We start from the raw sequence: 26,409 nt of genomic DNA, 5'->3' as shown, positions 1-26,409 counted from the left end.
GTCTATTAATACATATTAAAAACAATGTAGTTTTTAAACACTAAACACAGTAATATTGATCAGTCTTTCCCACCCACAAAAAACTTGCTCAACATAAAACAATCTGGAATGTGCCATTTATATAGTTTTTAAAAAATAATATTTTTCAATCACCATTCATTGTGAAAATGTAGGTATTGTAGCTAGTAGAACAAATGCTTATTATCTTCTAATGTGCTTTTCAAAACACTATATTGTTTCTGTAGAATGGGAAACTACAAGGACTTCAGAGACTGTAAAAGAGAGTGTGCAGGTAACCCAGAGTGCAACCATTGACAAAACCACAGTTGTCACAACACAGGCAGAAACTTACACACAGTCTGTCAGTATGCTACAGGTTAGTATTGTACTTTATTTTCTGACCACACTTTTCTTCCAGTAATGAAGAACATTCAGATTATTGATTAGATTGTCAACTCTACTTTTCTATCAGATGCTTATCATATCTTCTCATACCGTTTCAATGTTTTGGATATTTGCAACTTGTTGAGACATTTTTTTCCTTTTACTATGAAAAACTCTGAAGTTAAGTGTGCACGAAACATAAAATACATTGGTTTCACAAATAGAACAAAGAACTCCACTCAAACATCTCAGGAATATCCCATGTTGGTTGCTTCCTAAGGAGGCTCCCCAAAGTTACGTAGTACAAAATTATCTCAACGAGTAGATGTAAGAGGCAGCAAAACCCTGGGAATGATACTGTGGTAAGTTGCCTCCCCCCCCCCTCCCAAATTATGATTTTCTTCCACTATATAGTAAATCATTCTGTGAATGAGATGAATGGTTTAAAAATGTGATAAATTAAATTTAAATTGACCCAGAGTTATTTTGGGAATTAACTGGCAAGTGTTCAGTTTCACTGATAGGAGAGAGAGAATTTGGAAAGAAAATGAAAAGTAGTTATCTGGACTTTTTAGAAGTCCATTTGTTGATTAACTATTAAAAGACTGAAAAGAGGCAGAAGTACTTCTACATTAAAAAGACAGAAGTAATACTACATTGCCCTTCCTACATGCATTTCTGTAACAACTTGCAAGCTATAAATGTCCTTATTTGGGGGCTCCCAGGGTACCTCCTTCATTCCACAGCTGAAATTTTAACAGCAAAATAGCCCAAAGAGGCCGATTTCCAGAGGTGCAATTTTAAAATGTCCTTCTCATAAATGTATATGGATTAAAAATCACCAGGAATATTTTCCCATTATAACAGATTCCTGTAGCTCCAACTGTGCCGGCTGTTAATTTAGTTCCACCTGCATTTCCTGTTACAATGTCTGTCCCTCCACCTGGTTACAGTGGAATTCCTCCGCCTCCATTCTTGAGAGCAAGCTTTAATCCTTCACAACCACCTCCTGGTAAAGTTATCTTTCCATTTTATGATATATATGTACCGGCGTTGTTATTTATTTCTCTTAAGTTTATTTGTCTGTTATTCTATTGTCGATTAGACTATTGTCTAATTCTTTGTTTCTTATAGGTTTCATGCCTCCACCTGTTCCGCCACCTGTTCCGCCACCAGTAGTTCCAACATGTAAGCTGTTTTAATTTTTCTTCATATGATTACAATAAAACTCTCATTGTTGAAAAAAGCAGTTTGGTTGAATTGGCTAACAAATAATATTATAAAGCTTAGAACTGAATTCCTGCTATTCTTAAATAAGTGGCCAAGTTTACCTGTGTTAGGTAGGATTGCACCTGTACAGGCATTAATCATTCCCACAGAGTGGGACTTACATCTTCAAGTCTTTGCACTTGTGTCAACTTAATATTACTTGTGCTTAAAGCACAGTAGTGCCTCCTACAGATAGGTTTTGGCATTTTTGCCCATAAAATGAAATAAGCAGAGTATCATCCAACTATTCTATGAATTCTCAATTTAATTCTTTCTTAAAGCAACAGTTAATATCAGGCAGAATGAAAGGCACATAACTGAACCATCTTCTGTCTGATCCCAAGAGACTCATGCTGTTTTGAAAGCTGCACTATTTGTATTAATTGCCCCAAGTTAAAAGGTAATAGATTGTATTTATTGTTATTGATGAGTAATGATTAGATTGGATTATTTCAATTATAATTCAACTGTATAATTTTGATGAGTTTTCTAATAGCTTTCTTCAGTCTGGATTTTTTAAACATATATTTAATTTATTTGTGGTTACTTTTTTATATAGTAAGTAAAAAGATGTTTCAGAGTTTAATTAACATACTGGTGGTTTCTTTTAGAAAGACATACACAGATTTGCACAAGCATTAATGTGCATATGTATTGATTTACAGCTCTTGTACAGCAGTCAATGACCATTGCTCAAGAATCAATGAAAGATTTTAGCAGCCTTGTTCTACCAGGTGGTAGTGTTTCTAGTAGTCTTACAACACCAACATTATCTGCCGGAAGTGTCTTTCCTTCTCTTTCAAAGAACAGTTCAGAATTAGATGAAAAAGGATCTCTTCGTGCTGATCTTCAGATCTCTTCTACTGAAAACAGAACTGGTAAATAGCATTATAAAACCTTTTGGAAGGGTTATATGTGTGCTTGCATATGCATGTATATATGTATGTACATGGACAAATGTATATGCACATACACACACATACATGCTTGCATAATATAGGAATGTCATAACTTTCAAGAATTCTAGTCCTGTATCAGATGCCATTTTTGGGAGAGTATTGAACTTTTTTCTAAGAACTAAATAAAGACATACATACATACATACATTTATACTAGAAGATAGGAAATAGGATCGGCATAACTGGAGTTGTTTATTAGCCCAGTTTCTATATAATTTCTGTTTTTTCCAACAGTGGTCTGTTTTCAATAAGATCTGTTATTCACTCATCACTATATTGCCACAATACTTTTTTGTTCATTTAATCTGAATTGTATTAATATTAATATACAAATAATTTAAAAGCTTTTAACATGATTTTTATAGTTTCTGTTCACTCAGATATACAGGAAGATAGGAAAAGAATATGCCAAATCCTAGTAGTTCTTTTTTTTTTTTACTTCTCTATAACTTCCTAGATAAAATATTTTAAGAGCTTACAGTTTTTCTAAATGTTTATTTTGTAAGCTACTCTTCAGTAAGAGATACTGTTTACTTTTCCTTAAATAGATATTGTTGCAGATTATAATGCGAATCCAACATGTAGATGTTGAATTTAGTTTAATCTTACTCTATAATTAAACTATTAAAGGATTAGTTATTCATGGTTGTTTCAGTTCTCTGATTTAAGTTTTTGTATTTCAGTTCAGGATGACGTTTCAAGCAGTTCTGGACTTACCGAGGGAGTACAGCCACCTGGTATCACAACCAGTTCTGGGCATGTAGGGGGAATCCAGCCACCCCATGTCTCAAGTAGTGCTGGACTTGTGCAGCCAGTCAGTGTCTCAAGCAGCTCTGGACTTTTGACAAGAGCTCAACCACCCACTGCTTCAAATAGCTCCAATCTTATAACAGGTGTTCAGGCTCCAAGTGTTTCAAGTAGCTCTGGGCTTTTGACAGGACTTCAGCCCATAAATGTTTCAAGCAGCTCCAGCCTTTTAATGGGAATCCAACCACCCATAGTCTCAAATAATACTGGACGTTTGTCAGGAATCCAGCCACCCATTGTATCAAGTAATTCTGGGCTTTTGACAGCACTCCAACCACCCATTGTATCAAGCAATTCTGCAATTTTAGGATTGCCACCACCAATGGTTTCAAGTAGTTCTGGACTATTAGGATTACCACCACCAAATATTTCAGGTGGTTCTGGACTATTAGGACTACAACCACCCACTGGAATTCAAAATTTACCCCATTTAACTATGTCTAGTCAACGGTTGCCTGGAATTCCTCTAGTAGAAATCCGATCGGGATTAATACCACAGCCACCTGGTCCTAGGTTTCCACTACTGCAACCTGGGATACCACCACAACGTACAGTTCCTCCTCCAGCTATACTTGATCCATCCCTTCCTCCACCTAGAGTTCCTTTCCTTCCAGGAGATATTTTTACTCAAACAGAGAGACCATTTGCAACTTCTAGTAGGCAAAATATGGATATTTCTAACCCAGATAAAAGATTGCCTGTCGGGGAAGATAGCATTCAACAAGAAGGAGATAGAGACTATCGCTTCCCTCCATTGGAAAGTAGAGATCGAGCATCTTCAGTAGATATAAGGGATTCTATTGGAAGGCCACCACTAGATCCAAGAGAAGGTCTAGGCCGACCTCCTATAGATGGAAGAGAACATCTTATCAGGCCACATATAGATTTACGGGAGAACTTTGGAAGGCCAGGTATCGATAATCTAAGGAGAGAGCATTTTGCTTTCAACTCAGAAAAACACTGGGGTCAAAGAGGAGATTATGATGAAAGAGAACACCAGACCTTTCCTGTATATGGTGGTCTAAGGGGGTTCCAGGAAGCTCGAGAGAGATATCGGCAAACAAATTACAGATTTGAAACTCGAAGTGGTCCTACCTGGAACAGAGGACTTGAACAAGATGCTCACAGAGACTTTGATGACCGTCGTAGGCCATGGGAAAGACAAAGGGACAGGGATGATAGAGATTTTAATTTTGGTAGAGAAATTAATGGAAACAGATTTGGGAGAGAGAGAACACAGAACAACTGGATACCCCCTCCACATCCAAGAGTGTTTGAATATTTTGAAGGTGGTCCTTCTCAACAAAAAGTTGATAGTGTACCCCAAGTTAACGGTGAAAACACAGAGACAGAGAATCAGCCATCTGCTGTGCAAGTGCAGGAGGAATTGGAACTTTATGAAAAATTGGCGACTTCAAATGAGACAAAAAAAGAGAAGAGTGACACAGAAGCTGAATTAGAAAATGAACCAGTGGTAGAAAGCACAGAAACTGAGGGGACATAATCATCACTCAGTAGGTAAAAAGATACCTTTTGTAAAGTTGTCATCTCTCTCTGTAATAGATGAATGGCTGACTGGACCTTAGTAGTTCATTTTTTTTCTTCCAGAATTAAGTTAATCTAATATTCATGTTCATCTTTCACTTAAATAGTTGTACAACTGACCTGTATAGAATATTGTTTTTAATTTGAACATGGTAGGTAAAGTTTGTCTTTCTTTTCTTTTCTTTTTTTCTTTTTCCCCTGACAAAGTGCAAACTTTCCCAACTTGCTTTTACTTCAGAAGGATAAATTACAGCTTGTCAAACAAAGAAAAAAACTTCCTATGGAAGAACTTGATTTTTTTTAGATGCTATTAGGTTGGCCATAGAAATTGTTATACTTGAAAACAGGCGCTGGTATATCTTACCCAGATTTCTAGGCTGCTGCAAATTTTTAAAACATAGGCAGAGCTGTGATACTAAATGTTCCCTCAGTTTGGCCCAGAAAAGGAGCATAAATAACACAGAGATGGTTGGTGTGTTTTTGAAATTTCTGCATTATAGTCTCTGTTTCTCAAACAAGTGTCCATGATCTGTCCTCCTCGTACTGCAATGAATTAAAAAATAACATAAGTTTTAAATGTTTTTTTAGATGCCAATAAAGCATTATTTGTTTGATAAGCATTCTAGGTATTGTATTTTTTATATACAATCTATAATATTCTGGTTGAATTGTGCTTTAACCAATTGTTGCAAAAGGTTTATAATGCTCTTGTAAAACTAGTGCAACAATTATATGCTACAAAAGCATATGCCTTTCTACTAAAAAATCATGGAATCACATTAGTTTGTGTATAATATATGTATGTAAATATTTGTGTAAAACTGTATGTAGATACCACTGTTTCTGTGTGTGATGGTGCATGCGCACGCACTCACAGAATAATGTAGACAGTTAAATAAAATGAAATGAATTAGGTTATGCAATTTCATATTTAATCTTTAGGTAGAAAGAAAATTGTAGATGCTGTTGTGACAGGTTAAACAAATTAATATTTGCTCTTCTAAATTCTTATTACTTCAGAAGGTGGACTGGCATGCTCTGAAGGCTGAAGAGTAAGATTTAAGGATGCTTTTTAAGTGTGGCAATATATGGTGCAAAAATGAAGCAAATGTTTGAATTGTCATTTTTGTAATGCTTCTGGTGTTTTGGGTAGAAAGTGATATAAAAATACTTTGTTGATGATTTTGCTTGCTGTGAATATTCAGTTCATAGTTGTTATCTAAAACATACTGAGCAACTTTAAGAACAAAACACTCTTGCTTATCTCAAATAACTGACCAGTAAGGTTTAGGTTCCAAGATTCTTTAGGCTGCAATCGTATATGCATTTAACTTGGATTAAGTTTCATTGAGATCAATATTGAATACTGGCATCGAGATATTTGGATTTTTTTTAAACTCTGGGCTAGCTAGTTTCCATAATTTGAAATGGCCTCATAAAAATATTTTTGTCCAAACTAAAAATACGTTTTTAGGATCTACTCTAACAAGTTGATATAATGCAACCATTGATCTTTTTTTTCTTTTAAAAAGCCTTCAAAATCTAAAGAATATGTTAGTTACATTGTGCTAAATTAATATTTTATGTAGAAAATGACATTCTTTAATTCAAGAAAAGTTTGAATTTTCAATAATGTGAATCAGTCGTTCTCTAAAATTATGCTTCTATATAATATGAAATATATGAAGGTCACAGAAATTTCATTAATATTATGAAGTCAATACACTTTTATTGCAATAAATTTTGAGAATTACAAATTTACAATTTGGAAATTTACAGTGGCACTACCACTTTTGCTTTTGGTCAACTTAAGTCTTAAAATTACAAATGCATTATTGTTGCATACTGTATTGACAGTCTGGTGGATTCACTTTCATTGAATTACTGTTGCCAAATATAACAGCATTAAGAATCGAGATAATCAGTATAATGTATACAATGCCCCAGATTTGTGTTTGCTCACTGGAAATAATGCAACAGTGGAATATAATTGTGTTGTTTACATTGGGACAGTAGCTCTAATAAGATAACTGTTTGATTTCATTCTTGATTTTTACAAATGGCCAAAAATACGTTATGCGGTTTAAGTTTAAATCTTAGAATAGTACTAGCTACATATCACTATCATATAAAAAGATACCTTGGAACTATGTAAAAGCTGTATCTTTTAAAAAATTTAAATAGCATAAAAGTATGTCATACTTTGTTATCTTTGGACATAGCATCTCATGAGTAAGACAGGCTTGGCATAACTCAGATCTACTAGTTGAGGAAAAAGTAGAATGAGACAAAGGTGCCTCTTAGATAGAAGGGATCTCCAGACAAGGTAGTTATGTTCTGTTGGCAGAAAGTTACTGCTAGTGGTATTCCAAATTAAGGTAGTAAACATAACACATGAGTCAGTGCCATTTTGAGAACTACTGAATTTATAGCTGTTCCATTTTCTGGCTGAGAAATTGTAATTTACCTCTATCCACCAACATATTGAAAACAGGATCAGTTGTGAGTCTCTTTGCTTGTTATGATTGTTTTTCTTATGAGGCTAAAGTTGATAACTTAAGTGAATGAAATTAATAGCCTAATCACTAATTATTATAATAGCAAAGAAATTATTTGAGAATATACTGCTTTTTCCCTATATTTTTCTCCTCTTGTTCCCATATATGTAATAAACATTTGTATTATAGAGAAAAACTGTCCTTTTTGTCAAGGAAACAGCTAATTGTTATAAACATAATTTCTATTTTTCAGTGGCATATTGGTTTAATATGTAACTTTTAAATGTGTTTTGATATTATAGAAAATAAAGTAAAATCTCAAATAAATGAAGTAACCAAAATAGAAATATAATTAGCAAATGAAGTTATTATACTCTTTTCAAAAGATTGACAGTCCTTAAAAGCTTCATTAGGCACCATGTTAAATTAATCTCTTCAAAAGAAAATCAAATCATAACCAGAAATTTGCACTATAATTGACACCATGCAGAATATGCAAAGCATCTTTGGGAAGCTAATTTGACATTCCCAGAATGTAAATTCATCATTTAAAAAGAGACTGCTTCCATATACATATTTTAATGCAAATAATCCATGTATCTGATTCCCAAAGGTCCTATTTCCAGTGGTGCTCTTGGAATTATAATTTTATCAGGAATGATTTCCCATAGATTCTGTAGTTCATGTGAAATGTTAAATGCCAATAGTAGTTCCCTTGGTTTATTTATTTCCAAAATGCATTTTTTACTCTAAGACCTTTCAAAAATCACAAGCAAGTGTGACCACAAATTGATATTAAAATTAGAACAGTGATTTTAAGACTTTATACTGGTTACTAAGTCTGCGGCACTTCTTTCTTGATGATTTTTTGTTGGTTTTCTAGTACGAAAAGATGGCTCTTTTGCTTATAGTGTAGTCCAGTGCATGTTTGCTCAAACCTACTCCATTGAGTTGAGTTGAATTTGCATAGCATTGCAGCCTTGAAATGCAATGTAAATTGAGCCGTGAAGTTTTTCTTGTTTGGTTTTTAATTAATCTTGCTTATGAAATGCCCTGATATGTTTTTGCAAATATTTAAAACTGATTACAATACCTATAAAAATGAATATGACTGGAAATCATACTTTTAGTGTGTTATACTATATGTGCGTAGTTTCTCACATGAGGAAGAACGTACGAGCCTCACAGTTCCTAACATTCTATCCCTAATTTCTGAAAGAACTTCTTTTTGACAATTATTTTGCTTCTTTCCTTCTATACTATTAGATGTAATTCCTTCCTTTGATGTTTGACTAACCCATAATTATTCAGTACCCCATAATTACAAAGTGAAAACAGAATTTTAGAAATGTCTGTAAATTTATTAAAAAGAAAAAATTGAAAAGCAGGTAAACCCTGAGTAACGATAGTGCTCTTAGTGACTGAGGTTACTTGATAAGCTCCTCAATTACAAATGTTGCAGCACCATGGCAGTCGTTCATCCTTATGAACAACCTCAGAGGCACTACCCCCCCCCCAATCCTGCTAGCCAGGTTTACTTACCTTGCAAAGATCTGTCTCCTCTCTGCTGTGGTTTCTTTGCCTTTGAGGGAGAGGAGAACAGGATGATTTGCTTTCCAGTATCTGGTCAGCTTCCAAATGCTTTGCGCCGAAGGTGAAATGTTCTGGTGGCCATGATCTCGCGCGACATCAGGCAACCATTCTCTGCAAAAGCAGATGGGTGCCTGAAATCGCACAAGATCACGTCTCTTACTAAGGCCCTTCTTCCTGATTGCTCATTTTTTCCAGGTGGCCAGCTCTTGGAAGAGTCCTGGTCATGCCAAATTTCCATTTCAGAATTATGGAGGCCACTATGGTCTTAGGAACCTTCAGTGTAGCAGAAATTTTATTGTAGTCTTCCCAGATCTGTGCCTTGCAATAATCTTCTCTGAGCACCACAGGCAGTTCCTTTGACCTCATGGCTTTTGCTCTGCTATAGCTGTGCATTGTTACCTGTGAAGCCTTCAGTAGAGAGGTTTGTGCCTTTCCAAATTATGTCCAATCAATTTAATTTATCACAGGTGGACTTCAGTCAAGGTGTGGAAACATGTCAGCAACAATCAAGAGAAATGCATCGGAGCTAAATTTCAAGTGTTGTTGCAAAGGGTACTTATGTCAATCTGATATTTCAGTTCTTCATTTCAATAAATTTACATTTCTGTTTTCACTTTGTCATTATGGGGTAATGAGTGTAGATTAATGAGAAAAATGAATTTCAACAACTGCAGCATAACAAAATTGACAAAAATGAAGAAGGTCTGAATACTTTAGGAATGCATGGGTAATGATACTTTTGCTATCTTCAGTACAGTAATAGCAAAGGAATTTTTAGTATGGCACAAAATAAATTATAGGAGCATGGGTGCGGTATGCTCTGTCATTGTAGTTTATTTGTTAATGCAGACTGGACTTCTTGGTCCATGATAGCTTAATGTGAATTTAAAGTTCTAAACTCATGGAAAATACCAAGTTGCTTATTTTTGTACCAATTGCACTTGCTGAAGAACCTTGTGATCAGACAATATCTTTGTCCTGCAAGTAACAAATCCTTTATTATTTCAATTTTATATTATTACTCATTTCAAATTATTCTGGGTGACTCACAGCAATTAAAACTATATATTTAAAAATTCAAGAATCATAATAGAAACAATTTAGATATCCATGTAACAAAACAATAGCCAAGGTATCTGAAGATTCACCAATAATAGTTTCCTTGAGGAGGGCCAATACATTTTAAAAATAAATAATAAGCAACATCAGTCCTGCACAGCTCCTGCCGCACAGCCTCTGCCACACACCCAGATCCCCACACACAAGCAAAATCATGTCCATAAGGCTTTATGGAAAGCTAGTAGGCTTTTCATTCAATAGCCTATTATTCAATAGCCATTCTGATCTCCAAGGAATGATTTCCAAAGGGTGAGTGCCACAACAGAAAAAGACTTTTGTTCTGAATCCAACCGGGAGCCAAACCATGCTTGTCCTGTCAGACATAATGGGACAGATAGATGAAACAGGAGAGGCAATCCCTCAAATAACCCTACAAAAATAAAAAGGGAAGAACACTAGCAAACAGCATCTAAATCTAATTTTGATTGTGAAACTACGGTATATTATTGCACATGCTAAATTATCATATACATGCTTAAAGTCAACTCACCATAGAAATAAGGAACCATCAGATTGCTTATTTATAATGTAATACCTATCAAGATGTACACTTTTAAAAGCAAGATAAGCAAGAGAATAATCTATCAAAAGTCCTATTACTGGATAAACCATAGCTTTCCCTTAAATGGTTTGAAATAAGGCAAATGGAATTGTTTAGATTTCTTACTAAGGATTATGAATCTTGCTTTAACAGTAAACTTGGGACAGCTGCCTGGACATTTGCCACCAATAGGGTTTCCTGAAAATAAACATTTTTATTTTCTAATTTACACTATAGAGATAATTCTGGCTGTCCACAATAATAATATTACAACAATATTTTGTTCTCCTGGTAGGGGTTCTTTTTGATGCTTTTTTTGAGAAGGAGGGCAGTCATAGCATGAACAGAGCTTGGAATGCAGTTTTTGTACTGTGATACTATCGACAATACTATTAATGTAAAAGTATTCAGTATTGCATCTAAAATTATACTGAGGAAGTTCATTAAGGTTGCACTTCTATATCACTTACTTTGGAGTGAATCTTGTTAAATTCTTTGGGGTAAACTTGTAGGTTTATTCTGTTGTTGCTGCTTTCAGGTTCTTAGATGAAATAAAGCCAAGAATTTAAAAATTTATCTATTCACTGATGTTGGAGTTATGACACGTGCACACATTGCATTTTAAATGGGCTACTCATTCTTTATTACATATTCAGTACTGTTAGAGAAACGTAAAGTAATTTTAAAACTACATGAACAAAATTGCCATTTTTCTTAGGCAAATAGACATCACTTAATTTTGTAATATTTCTTCTGTTAGCTGCTGCTTCTGAACTAGCTACTGATGGAAATTTAAACTTTTACATGCACATTGGAAACTATATCTTTGTTGTATTTTAGTTCAGCTTGTGTGAAATACATATCCCTTTTAAATGAATAATTTTCAAACATTGATGTACAATTTATTATATAACTTTCAACAAGAGACATGAGCTGCAAATATAATTATGGTATATGTAACAGTTCATAGACTTAAGAGTCAAATACAGAGGAGAACACACCCATTTGTTCTGCATCAGACGTAAGTAACCTACTTGGAGTAATACAACTGAAATTGAATCTGTCCCAAATTTAAGAGAAAATATTCCCAACAAAAGTTTACTCAAGAAAGTAAAGGGCTGCATTCTAGAAGAACATTCACAAACTCGGAGGAAGATTCGTCTGATAGAACACATCTATAGAAAGGTGGGCACAGGCTTTGAAAAGAGTGATCAAGAAATAATAAATAGCAACAAGGACTTTCCCAAATATGAATTTAACTTTTAAATGAAATAAGGAAGCGTACATATGACATGAGAAATTTAGAATTGCCTTTTGCTTAGGCAAAGCCTAACATCCAGTTTTGGTTCACAGATGAAAGGAACTTTGTCAATAAATATAAATTGTGTTGCTTAACTCTGGAGAGTAAGCTGGATCCAGAAAATTTTAAATACAGGCTGCCTTAGCCCATTGTTGCAGGGATATTTTGACTTCTTATTGTTCCCTAGATAACTTTCAGTTAATAGCCAGTTAGATTTAAGCCTACTATGGATTGTATTGATAATTTCAACGAAGACTCACAAAATTTCCTGATTAAATGCCTGCTGGTTATATTTTTTACTTGATCCCACCATACATGTCCTGTCCACAGACTTGTAGAATTTGTTCAACTACTCTTAGGAACACAGTTTTAAAATAATAACTTATAATTATAATGACTGGTAGTGATTTTGTAAATGCTGTTGTTCAACATCTGGAGCATCACTTAAATACTACTGACATTGACAAAATCACTGTGTCAATTGCAAAAGGCAGTTTTATTTGGGAAAGTTTCCATTCTCTAATGATACCTTTAACATAATCAAACAACACCTGCCTAACTCAGGTCCTTGAGAAGGACTCAATAGGCAGATTAAAAATTGCCAAATCCATCTTAAACATCTGGCTGACCATATCCAACCATAGTAATACCTTAATATTATTAAACAAAAAATTCTGCCTATTCCAGGTCCTTGGGAAGAACCCAAAAGCGGGACAAAATATCAAATCCAATCTAAACATTGTGTAACCAAACACATTAATAATTTTTAAAACATATTCTGCCTGACTCCCAATGCCTGAGAATCTTACGGCAATCAAAGGAATTATAGTAACCTATAAAAGATGGCTTTTGCATATCAGATCAGAAGGAACGAAGCAAAGGGTCTCTTTCCAAAGGCTTTTATGAGGAGCCTTTGGACAACAGATAACAGATAACAACAGATTCCAGATATGGGGAGAAGGACCTCATTCCAGAAAGTAGGAGTTATTACAGAGAAAACACACTTCCAAAGTCTTGATAGTGATATTGTTTAGTCAAGGGAATATGGAGCATACTATCACTGCAAGATCAAATTGGCCAGGCAAATATAGGAAACGGACAGTCCTTTGAACAAACAGCCCCTATGCTATATAGGACTTTATAGATAACAGCCAGCACCTTTAATTGCACTTGGAATCAAACTGGAAAGCAGTGCAATTCATGAAATAAAAATGTAACGTGCATACCGTGGCACACCCATCTCTGCTTGTGCTGTTGTATCAGTATCCATATTAGTTGAATTTTCTGGGTAGTTTTCAACAGCAGCCCCATCTACAGTGTCTTGTAGTAATTATGCTTCAAGGCTAAGTATGAGGGCTGTCTGAAGATGATACAATTTGGTGAAGGGTGTAGCTCAGAAGTCCCCAAGCCGTGGCCCACTACTGGGCTGTGGTCTATACACAACCAGGCCACAGGCCAGCACACACACACACACACACATGCGTGCGGCTCAACTCATGTGAGCAGTAGCCCAATGCACATGCATGACTTGCACAATTTGATGCGCACGTGGATGTGCATGCAGCTTGGCTTGCAGTCGAACTGCCTGCATGTGCATAAGTGCCGGCCTGACATACATGTTAATCAAGCTGCGCATGTGCCGGCCCACTGCTTGCAAAACTTGGGTGTGTGTATGTGTGTGCTGCCTATGGCCTGCTTGCGAATAGGCCACGGCCCGGTTCCGCTTTTCTCTGTCCCCCAGCTGGCCAAGCCACAAAGGTTGGGGACAGTGGTGGCATTCAACCGGTTATGGAGAACCGGTAGTGGCAATGAGCAGCGGAGACGGAACCGGTTCTCTCCGCTGCTCTGTGTTTGGCCCGCCCGCCTGCCCAGCTTACCAGACTCTTATGGCCAGAATTCAAAGTGCAGCTGCTTTGCGTGGTGTAGAATAGCGCCGCATGGTAACTGCTGCAGCAACCAGCATCATGCAGGCTTGCAGGAGCCGAGTTAGAATGCCTCTGCGCCTGCACAAAGTGCACGTTTGGCATGCGTGTGCACACAAAGTGTTCACGTGTGCACAGCGCGCCCACCAAGCCATGCCCACTGAACCGGTAGCAACTTTATTTGAATACCACCACTGGTTGGGAACCACTGGGGTAACTGGTATAGCAGATGAAGTTGTACAAAGGTCTTCCTGGCTTCAGATTGCACACTAATCTTGAAAAGGAAGTGCTACCCCAGTCGTCCCCAACTTGGAGGAGAGAGGAACTGGGCCACATGAGTGATGAGAGTACATATGTGCGCGCAGCTCGACACACGTGCATGTGTACATGGCTTGACTGCAAGTAGAGCTGAGTGCACATCTGCCTACATCAGCCCACCACTCATCAAGTCAAGTTCCGTGCATGCGCTGCTTGCACAAGTTGAGCTAAGTGCAGTCGTGAACTGGGGATTGGAGAACCCTGTGCTATCCAATCCATCAATGGAATATCCCAAATTCTGGATAGTGAAAACTTTCAGTCAACTGGTCTTGATAGGATTGAGTCAGAAGTGGTACCTTGGCAGCCTCACTTGGCTGGCCCAGAGTTGAAAGGTACAATTGGGTTTCATAGGGCTACTGATGATCCTAGATAAGTGGATGACTACAACTGGTGGTTTCATATGGTTGTTGAAAAGCAGAGAGAAAAATTAGTACCCTGCAGCATACCAAATAGGTGGTGGTCTCTTATGATTGTAAGTTATCCAGAGTTACCTTGAGGTTAGATGGGCAGTCAATCAATTTTACAAATATATACATTTCTTCACCTAATCAACACCAACTAGAACCAACCTAGTGATGGGTTTCAAAAAAATTTTTCCTACCAATTCGGAGAACTTGCTTCATGCGTACATGTGCAGGACTCAAACACCGCCCTTTGTATCAATGCTGATTAGCTGTGCAGGCTTGCCTAATGTGCAGGGCTCAGACACTGCCTTCTGCATCAACGCTAGTAAGCTGTGCTGTTTTATAGCTCTGTTGAGGCGCAGCAATCCGCTCTGCCATGCGAATCAGCTGAGCTAATAAACAACAGTGTATAGGAGAGGTAAGAGCAGGGGTGGGTGGGTGGCACCAGCCAGAGGTGGTATTTGCCGTTTTCCAAACCAGTCAAAAATTTTCCTATCGGTCCACTAGAACCGGTCCAAACCGGCTGAATACCACTTCTGAACCCAAGAAAAAAGAAGAGACCAGTAAAATGGTGCCCCCAATCCTAAGCCCATGGACACTGGCAGAAGGGAGTTGTGGTTGATGGTATCAAAAGTGCTCAGAGATCAAGACGCACAAGAATAGCATCCTCAATCCCACAAGTTATCAGCAAATATAACTACGTCTCTCCCAGTATAAAATCCTGGCCTGAAACCCAATCAAAACATGTCTAGATAATCTGTTTTCTCTAGACTCCTTATCAGCTGAAGACCAAACACCTCTCACCAACCTACTTCAAACAGAATGTGGAGTACTTGTTTGTAGTTGCCAAAAATTGTGGGATCCAAAGTTGTCCTCTTGTGGGAGCACATGTTTTTTGTTCTTTCAAGACAGTCACTAATACTCCCTCTTTAAGGAAGCTGATGCTAAGCCTGGGTATAACTACAGATCATTTCCCTTGATATTTTATGATGTAGAAGGGACCCTGATTCAGCCAGATGTGGCCAAACTGACAGGAAGAGAATCCTTTCTTGGGACTTTCTTGGGAGTCACCAGCTCAACTCATTCTAAATCAGCTCCTTCCCAAACCATGCCCCCAGGGATCAGCCTTCTCTATTGAATCTGAGACCAGGTTGGAGCAAATCAGAGAGATTTTATACACTAGTAGCCCAACAGATGTTCCAAAGATCCCACTTTATCCAAATGTAACATCTATGGAACACATTCCAACAAAATGGATACCCACGCAACTTTTATCAAAAAGTCCCTGACCACTCAAACCAATACAATGCAAACTCTAAAAAAATTACACTGCCATACATCTATATATATAAAAGCAAAATACCACTCACGCATCATCACAAAATCTCCAGAATTGTAAAGCTAACAAACTTGAAATTTGGCACGTATGTTCCTCTTGCTTCTAGGTGCTCACTAAGAAAAGATTTTTCGAAATGACCATCAGAGCATTAGTATTTCGTCTATTATTATTAACACGCTCTGGTGCTAAGGAGTTCTACTCCCCCTCCCCGCCTGAAAAGAAATCTGTTCCAAATGCAAAACACAAGCAGAGGAGAGGAGTTTCAATTTCACAGCACCAAGCAGCTTTAGTACAGAACAGTTGACCTAAGCCACATCCAGGCTCCTTGCTGTCTCCTTGCTCACACAGAAAATACTGTTTCACTTTCCAAACAACCCTCAACTCTCTCACACACTGACAGGACGCTAGCCAGATGAATACTGATAGGCAGAGGCACAATTTTTCCCCTTATTTTCCTCCCTAAAAACTAAGCCCGACCACATAATTTCGTAGCAAAGCACGGGTATCGAGCCAGTAAAGAATATATCAGAAACCACAATAAACTAGTACAACCACACAGAATCAGCGTAGCACACAAGCCAACTAAATCTCTTCAAACATTTTAAGGAAATCAAAAGATCCAGCAATTCCCAAAGAAAAAATAGGTGTCATCTACAGCATACAATGTAAGAACTGCAACAACCACGGTGGTGTAGGACAAACAGGCAGAAGACAGTCAAACATATCCATGAACACCAACTGGCAGTCAAAAGACACAACAAAAGTTCTTTAATTTTACAACATATAGACAGATTGAACCATTGTTTCAATTGGGAAAATGTGAAAATCCTAGTCCAGGCCAAGTCCAAAATGCCAGGGAATTTCTAGAAGCCTGGCAGTCCGACAAATCAGCCATCAATAAAACACAAAGACATTAACAACATTTACAGCCCCAAACAGCCCCAAACAGGAAAAGACTCCAGCACTTCTCCACCAGTAATCAGCATAGATTAACTCCAAGGTCAGCTTCAGACCAACAATCAAGTAAGCAATACCCCAGTTAAGAAATTGCCATAGAGCCATTAGTAAATAGCACAACCAAAGAATCCCTAAGACCTCCCCCATCCACACAGACAAGCAAGACATCAGAATATAAACTGACAGTAAACAGACTCTTTACTAGCACTGATGATGCTAGTTAGGGTAATGAAATGTCTGCAAAAAAAAAAACGTCAAAGAGCACCAAGGATCACTCAGGGACCATTTTCTTTAACAGTTTAATAGTAATTTTAAAAAAAACTGAACAATTTTGTTATATTACTGTTTATGTATATGAGGAAAACATTGTCAGTTACAAAGCAGTTATCTTCAAGAAGAGCTGAATTGCTGATGATTGATATAAACATACCCATTACCTTCTCTCAGGAAGTTTTTCAGTTTCTTCATCTAGTTTAGCGTCCTGGATTTTCCAAATGTTCATATCCAAATATAAATTAAGATCCATCTCTACTGAGAAAAAATGACAAACAGTAACATGCATTTTAGTAAGCATGAATGTGCCTGTGCATAAAAATATGGGTTTGTTACTGATTCGTATTTAGAGGTATAAAAAGCCTTACAAATGCTCAGGAAAAGGAAGGGGTGAAGCCATTTAGAGAATACTAAAGATAGAAAGGCTTTATTACCGTTGAGGAATATACATTTTGTTAAAAAAAAACAAACCCAAGTACACAGTTTAGAAAACAGATAAGAGACTAATGCCAGGTGTGTGTGTGTGTGTGTGTATGTGTGTGTGTGTGTGTGTATATATGTACATACATACATACACATACACATACATACATACACACAGACAGACAGACACGCACACACACACACACAAGTGTCTAAAAACGTTTCCTCACTGAACCTTAGTAATCTGGAACTAATAGTAAATTTGGACTTATTACTTTATTGTTATTTTCTCTAGTCCATGTAGATTTTCCTTAAGATTTGGTTTAAGGGATTATCTTCACTTTATTTTCATAGTTGTTTCTTTCATTCTTCATTTCCTTTTCCATATCTTCATAGATTTTTTTTCCACACCCAATAATCTTGGTTTCAACTTCTTGAAAAGCAAACTCAGTTGCTTGAGATTTTGTAACATCAGAGTTTACAGAAGCTTCACAAGCCTAGAGTCTTTATCTTTTTTCCAAAGGCATGATCTAAAAATAAATAATTTCTGCACACACCCTGCTTGAAGCTTTAAAAATAACTTTTCATAATGAATAAATTAGAAAACGATAAATCCCTGTGCAGATCTTCTTCATTTAACAGAAGCCATGCTCTCTTAATATCCAGAAGTTAATTTGAAGGGTTGTCAGTTCTGCCTCTAAAGCATTTGAGTGTCAGACTACCTGAATTTAAGTAGAAATGGTATGGTTATTTATACCATACAGATGGTCATGTTTTTCTCTGCATTTATTTTAAGAAAGACTACATTTTCATTGTATTCTCACTGTAAATGGAATGATCCCATTTGAAGCTTCAGTTAATCTGGAACAACCAACTTTGTAGTTATTCTGACTTGCTATCAGGCAAAGAATGAGAGAGAAACACAATTTTTCTTTTTGAAGCTTCTCATTTGGGGGGGGGGGGGCAAGAGATTTTAATATCATAATTTACCTCACTTTACTTCCTTTTCTCCACATATTAGAAGCTGAGCCAACCAAGTATTTATCTTCCCAATCCCAAATCAGTTCCTCTTTAAAAAGAACCCATTTTTGGTAGGTTAAAGAGCGTAAGAGCCTTGCTATAGACCATTTTTAAAATTTTTAATGACCTTTTAATTTGAAGACTGATACTTTTCTACATAGCCCTAGTACAGCTATATTATTTTCAGTCAATACCAGTACACATTTTTCATACTTATGCAACTAAATACTTTGTCTGCCTAACCTTGTTCCTTTAGATATTATTTTACCCCCACCTAGCTGAACTACTACACAAAGAAATCAATAAAAATATGCAAGATTTTTTTACTGTTGCAATGACAGTGTGTGTATAAGTTCCCTTACGCTACAGTACAAATGAAGGATGGCAGCAAACTAATTTGTTTGTTTTATAGTGAACTGCTAAGTGCTTTTTCTCTGGTCAGTGAATGTTTTTAAGCTCTGCTTCTCAGCTTTGAATAGGTCTTGGAGACCCTGAGGTTATTTTATAGATCTTTCTTTTTGAATACTTCACATCCAAATACAGTATGTATCCAAGAATGCTGAAAGCATAGCTTTATTTTTGATAACTGTTTTGTTTTTAAGTTAACAGATGCTTGATCACCTAAGTATTTATCTCAGTTTTGAAGGAAACAATATATTTTATATCTTTAATATATATATATATTTATTCATTTGTATCAGCGAAAGGTATCTAGTAATGCTTACACAGACCTTAACTTAATGTAAGTTAATGTAAATATAACTTCCTAAAGAAATGGCTTTAGAAAATTCCTGTGCTTTGAATTGTAAGTGCAAGCTCCATCCCTTCACAATACACAGCTTTGGACTCATCTCCAAGATATCAGTGAATGTTTGTTTCTTTGTGTTACATAGGCTCAGAAAACTGCCTATGTTTAGCCAAATATCTATTCTAGACCATTGCTCTACATGTCATAATTAAAGCTGACTTAAAGGAACAGTTCTTTTTGCAAATACTTTCCACAACACTGAAAAAAACATTTTCAGTGCCAGTAAGCAGAATCAGAAATATAAAAACATCAATAAAGAGAATATCTGTAGCTCAGGGTTGAAAGGACGGGTCCTTAGTGCTCTACAAGCTTGCTTGTTTTCTGGCAGACATTTCATTACCCTGACTAGGTAACATCATGAGTTCTAGCAATGGGTAATGAAATGGCTGCCAGAAAACAAGCAAGCTTGGAGAGCACCAAGTATCCCTCATATACAAACATATTTATTTATATCTCTATGCTTTTTACAAATAAGGTGCAAATATATCCAATACGCTTTCCTCCTCTTATTTTCCATACAACAACAGCCCTGTGAGGTGGGGGTTGGACTGAGGCAAGAATGACTGGCTCAAGATCATCCGGCTGCCTTTCATAGCTAAGGACTAGGGCTCATGGTTTCCCAGGTTCTAGGTTGACCCTTATAACCAAATCCCAACAATATTTTTATAACAAAAGACTAATCAAAAAATGTGAAGAAACCTGTACAGAATTTGGTTTAAGAAAAGTGGGGGTGGGGGGGTGGGGTGGATTTAATTTTGTTTTGTTCTTCGTGTTAAAATCTTTAAAGAAAAACTTTCTAAGCAGCCAAGACATTCATTCAATTCTATTTGCCCTTTCACTACTCTGAACAGAACTTTGTATTACAATCCATCTAAGTTTGCCATTAAGCTGTCTTCTCTTATACATTAGGAGAAATATTTTCTAATATGACCTCAAGCTATCTCAGAAGCAATTTCACAGCGCTAAATTGCATTTGAAATATAGTGACTGTAAAGTTTACCGATAAGCGTCTCTCGTGTTTACATTAAATATTCTGTCTGAGGAACTAGAGTTCACTTTGCTGTTGTAAATAAAAAAAAACAGGAAAGAAAACTTTAAAAAAAATTATAACCAAAGGGGAAAATATTTAATTTTAGAAAAATAGATGATGGGTGATATTTAAATATATATACAATTTTACTTAAAATACACTTAAAATGTTTATCACTTGCAAAATCCTCCTAGGTGTCATTGTTCAACACTTTGAATTCAGAAACAAAAAGGTACTTCAGTGGGGAATGAATGCATTGTCTTAAACTAAATGTATCTTTCCTGTAATTAAAAAGCAGCAGTAGCTGTGCAAAGCCAGGAACAGGTGTGACTGGCTTAAGGACTTTCAAATAGGAGTTCTCATCTGACCTTCCTCCAGTACCTCATTGCAAGCAACTCTTAATATTAACCAATCTGATGACCTAAAAATGTAGTGTTGTTACGTTACACAATAGATCACATTTTCTGGTTTAAAAAAGTATCAGAATTTTAATCATGCCGCGATTTTCCTACATTCACACCACCTCATGTAGATAAACATCTGATTGCAGATGGATCACAGGTTTTTAAAATTAGACTTTGTAGCATTAAAGACTGAGAAGTTTATATTGAAGTTGTCTTGTTAATTGCTATTCAGGTCTCATATGCTAAATAGCCTTTGATAAAAAATGACAGTTTATTACAGTAATTCTTTATGGCCCAATCCATAAAACATTTATAAAATTTCTAATAGTCCACATCTTAGATGTAGGGTACTATTTTTATTTATTCATTTACTATGTGGCGTGGTCAATCAACCCTCTAAAAATAGAGAAGACACTGTGGAAGAACCAAAAGCTGTACCCTGTGGTAGCTGCCAATGCAACAAACAACAAAAATGAAAGCTTTTATTTTTCCTCCCCAAACTGTACAGATGAAAGCACAACTGCAATTCCTTCCACTTGAATGACAAGGTTTTTCTGCGTCTTGCCTGCTGCTGTTACCTAGACCCAGAAAGACCAAATGAGAAAGGAGATCGGTGAAAACCAGAGATTTTCCCTTGTGCAAATGAGATCACTTTCTACTTATACCAAGGGATTTTTCTTCTGTATGCTGCAATCATTTTTTTTTCTTATTTATTCTATCTGCTGATTTTTCTGTTTGAATAAACACTCAATTGGTGGAGATTCTCGTTCATCCAGGTCGTGGTTGTCCCAAGGGTGCTTTTCAAAAGGCAACTGGACTTTCTTGTCCACTTCAAGAAAGCCTAGCTGGGCTTTTGAAAAGCACCTTTGGGAAACGCTCGAGGCATTTACAGTTTGAAACAATACAGGTACACACAAATGCAGAATACAGACAATGCGTAAAAATATAAATGAAAACATGAATAATATAATTTTCACTATCAAAGGCCAAGCAAATGGAAGGCATATTTGCAGACTTCCTAAAGGCAAATTCATGTCCAAGAGAGTACAGTTTATAACCGAGGAGAAACAGCAAAATTTTGTCTCCTACCTATTTAATAGACAAACCTCTGAAAGTGGGAGCAGATTTGTACAGATTTTTAAAGTATATGAAGGCAAGTTACATAGTTATGACCTAAACCAGAAGTCTTCAAACTTGGCAACTTTAAGACTTGTGGACTTCAACTCCCCCAATTCCTCAGCCAGCATAGCATAGAAGTGTAGCTTCTTCAGCAACCTCTGTGTACTATATTAGCTGTTGTCTACGTTATGTATATTTTCAAATGATTCTGAAAAAAATGGGCTTTTGGGACACTTGGAAATTTTATTTTGCTGGATTGATATGAAGTCCTTCATTTGCACATCTCTTGGATGATCATGACATTAGTCATGGAGCATGGATGTTCCTCATCTCTTAAATCTTTGCTCTATACCTGTCAATTTTGGTGAATAGCCTTGGCCTTTACACTCATTAGCTATATTTCTAGTCAAATCACTTCTAATAAAACTGTCTTTACAAATAACTGATCTTGTTGTTTCTTATTGTGCCTCTGCATGCAAGTAAGCTGATGCAGTCACCGAACTGACTACCACTTCACAAGATTGGCATTCTCCCCCCCCCCCTTCCATTCATAAACATAATAAAAGTACTTCTAATGTATTTTGTAAGCCTCCACATAGCTAGGCCCCAATAATTCAAAGCAACGCTCTGTATATGCATTAGAAATTTCCTGGTTCTGAAAAGCCTCTTCTGAAAAATAGGGGATTCTCTCCTGCCATATATAATAACAATAATGGTTCATTGTAAGAAAGAAAATATACATTAACCAATTCAGATTCTGATCTAGAGCATAGAAACATAGGAAGTGACTTTGGAGTGGCTGGATTAACACATTACAGTAAGCCATTATATTATTTGATTTTGGATTAATATATGAAATGAAGTAGCCATTATACATTAACTCAACCCAGTCGTGACTTATCTAATAAACCATGGTTGTGCTTATATGTGAATCCAGTATTGTTTATGCTCATTGACATGAGCTTTTCAGGACTTCAGTCAGAACTTTTTCAAAATCTGCCAGGAGCTGAGTCTGGAAACTGTCATAATGCATTGGTTTTACAGCTCTTCTCTACTATTTCAGCTGACTCCAATATTCTTGCTCTAGAATTATCTGATCTATGGTTGACAGAGGACTTAGAAATGCATTCATATATATTGGATCAGCAACATTTTCTGATGGTGAGTGACATCTACAGCAAGCTTATCAAAATGAAGACACATGGGCAGTGACATCACATAAATGACATCCTTACGTATTTGTGTCTCAACCTTTTATGCAAATATCTAAGTTGTGGCATATGCATGATGACATCAAAGATAGGTTGTCCTTTTACCCGTCCATACTCATTATAGGTTCTACTATGCAATCTTCAATGATTGCACAATTGCAAAACATAGAAAAAAAATCAAATTCTAAATAGGTGAAATCCTATGAAATTTTCCTCAAGAAATCCAAAATATCAAAAATGAGAGTGTTTCTCAAATCTCATGAAATCTTATATAAGAAGACTTTAAGGAGTTGATTATCTTGCAATATTTTGGCCACTTTTTAAAAAGATACACATCTTTTAAATATAATGCAAGGTGCAGCATTGCTGATTCCTGATAAACATATTTTTGCATTAGATTATTGTGTAATTGTGCTGAATCTTGCTAAGGTGGATTTAATACCTTTTTACATTCTACATTTCGGTTTACATTTTACATGAATAATATTCATTATTTCTTCTAACTACAGCTGTAAATTAACCATTTCAATATGTAATACAAACTGATATACAAATAACTGAAATGCTAACCATATTCTAAGGAATAATTTTGTCACCACAAATGTTCACCTGAAAAAATGAGTATTAACTCAATATTAATTTCATCCTCTCTGATTCTGCTAATTAATCACTATAATGTTAAGATAAATTCTTAAGAGAAAAATGGGGTGGTTCTGCCTTTTCCCCTGAAATGTAGACAATTTAATATCTGGAACTTTGTATTCTTAATAAATGGCATGATTTATTGAAATCCTCTAAGCACTAGATAAGACCAGAGCTGGTGCATCAACTGAAATGGCTAGCAACAGCTTCTATATGTTGTACTGGCCACAGAAGGATTCCCAGATCCTAAACCTCTCTTTCAGGGGTAGTGCCTACCTATCCATAACTCCATCAATATTGAACAGTGAACAAATAGTACTGCTGTCTTAGTTTCAACCTATTTCCCACATAGACTTTAATACCCACCAGATACTGGAACAAGATGTTGGCTGCATCTGTCCTACAGGGTAGCAATGTGCAGTTAGGTATTATCAGCATAACAATTATACCCCATACTAAACTCAGATGACCACATTTAATGGCTTCATAATAGATACTAAAAACAGGAGATAGAAGATTGATCCTTGGAATTCTGCAAAATAGGCCCATCAAACCAACCTTTGTTCCCTACTTCAGCTGCCTGAAACCAATGCATCCATTCTCCAACCTCAGAAGCCATTCCAACAATATACTATTGTAGATGACCTCAAAAGCTGATGAAATGTCTAAAGAGACCAGGAGAGGTACTTTCCCCATCCAAATCCCGAATGACTTGAAACAACCAATTCTGTCTCCAACCAATATCCAATTCTATCCATGTAGAATCTATTGGAATTGATCTTCCACCGCCCTTTCAACAATGTTGAATGTTATAAATTCCCGTGGCACAATATTTTTGTTGTAGGTCATTTCCTTGGAAGTAACTCCCATTGAGTTGGGTGAAGCTTTCAGCATAGTGGTTTATAGTAGTGGTATTTTTAAGGTACCAAATATTTGCCATTTTCTAAAAGGATGCACATTAGGTACCTGATGTTTCCAAAACTAGTCTTTTGCCAATATGAGCATCTTGCAAATACACAGACTTCAGCTTCCTGAATTTCCAAACAGCATGGTTGTCGCTGATTTCTGACAGTTAAAACATGTAAGCTTGCTTGTTTGCTTTGATTATTTTAGTTTTTCATAACCTGCCCCTATCCGTAGACATACAAGAAGACTAAAAATGCAGAATAAAAGCAAGACAAACAATAGAAATTCCTCAGATTCTCATGACATAAACATTCTGGTTAAGTGCACAACAGAATAGTGTTGCTTTAAAAGCTTTATGAAGCTTATGATATGCATATAGAAGGCCTACCAATCGATATTCCTGCCTCATTTCACATTATAGACTGTAAGCAGGTTTCCTTAACACTGGCTTAATAATAATATGAGGTCTTTGTAAGTACAATTCAGAATATGTTGTTTGTATGTTAAATGTAGACATGGCATACTTTGGAACAGCCTATCAGATGCTACTAGACAGCAAAAACCCAAATTCTTTGCAGATCTAAGTGTCATCTGGATTTTTGCAATCCAAATTTAATAGCCCTAATCTTCCTCAAATCAAGGATAGGTTAGGGAAGGTTGCTTGAGGTACTAATCCAATCATGTCACACTAAGTTCTCTGTTGCCCTTCACCTTTTTCAATGTAGTGCCTTCAAGATGTTTTGGACAAACTTTCTCAGGCAATACAGGAATATCTGCCCTCTTTACATAAAAACACACAAGGGGATCTTCTAGATCTGGCTGAATAATAACAACAGAATAACAGAGTTGGCGATCATCTACTCCAAACCCTTGTTCAATCAGGAAACCCTATACCATTCCAGACAAGTGGCTGTCCAATCTCTTCTTAAAACCTCCAGTGATGGAGCACCCACAATTTCTGAAGGCAAGCCACTCCACTGGTTAATTGTTCTTACTGTGCGGAAATTTCTCCTCACTTCTAGGTTGCTTCTCTCCTTGATTAGTTTCAATCCATTGTTTCTTGTCCTGCCTTCTGGTGCTTTGGAAAACAGGTTGACCCCCTCTTCTTTGTGGCAGCCTTTCAAACACAGGAATACTGCTATCATGTCACCCCAAGTCCTTTTCACTAGACTAGACATACTGCAAATTCCTGCAACTGCTCTTTCTGTGTTTTGCAAGCCCTCAGTCATCTTTGTTACACTTTTGTTGCACTTTTTCCAGTACCCAAGTAATGAAGCATTTTGTGAACCACAATAATAAACCAGATAAGTTCAGGAACTTTATATGGCCAGTAGGATAATAACCTTCTGTTGTGCCTTTTTAGTAACTAGTTTTGATTTCTGTGATTGGAGCAAATGATCAGCCAATGAATCTCCCATAAATTTCTCCAACTCCTTTTTAAAGCAATTTTAAAATGGACCACACCACCGCATCAAAGAGACCCACAATTTAATTGTATTGTACAATCAAGTACTTTATTGGTCCTGAATGTCCTTCATTGTGTTTGATGAGTGACTAGTTCTAGCTCTATACAATCTATATTATTATGTTTCAGCTTATATCCTTTTGTTATCTTCCC

At 36.4% G+C, this 26,409-nt stretch overlaps 1 protein-coding gene across 6 annotated transcripts in view; it reads left to right on the top strand.

Annotated features, from left to right (window-relative positions):
* SCAF8 (SR-related CTD associated factor 8) overlaps positions 1 to 26,409 on the top strand; it is a 160,305-nt gene that overhangs the window by 31,886 nt on the left and 102,010 nt on the right. For 3 of the 6 annotated variants that reach the window (XM_087939217.1, XM_026705034.2, XM_087939230.1), the window contains exons 16-20: positions 246 to 376; positions 1,252 to 1,396; positions 1,519 to 1,572; positions 2,319 to 2,531; positions 3,296 to 4,937. In XM_087939217.1, the coding sequence (XP_087795343.1) occupies positions 246 to 376; positions 1,252 to 1,396; positions 1,519 to 1,572; positions 2,319 to 2,531; positions 3,296 to 4,923 (2,171 nt within the window). In that variant the 3' untranslated portion in view covers positions 4,924 to 4,937. Of the gene's footprint in view, positions 1 to 245; positions 377 to 1,251; positions 1,397 to 1,518; positions 1,573 to 2,318; positions 2,532 to 3,295; positions 5,585 to 21,421; positions 22,469 to 26,409 lie in introns of those variants that run through there. The other 3 variants (XM_087939240.1, XM_026705035.2, XM_026705036.2) reach the window with 2 other exon arrangements.

This window comes from Pseudonaja textilis, chromosome 1, assembly GCF_049901715.1.
Source record: "Pseudonaja textilis isolate UNSWEBS1 chromosome 1, rPseTex1.2, whole genome shotgun sequence".
Taxonomy (NCBI): Eukaryota; Metazoa; Chordata; class Lepidosauria; order Squamata; family Elapidae; genus Pseudonaja; species Pseudonaja textilis.
The sequence above is the reverse complement of the archived record's forward strand: the minus strand, read 5'-3'. Positions and strand labels throughout refer to the sequence as shown.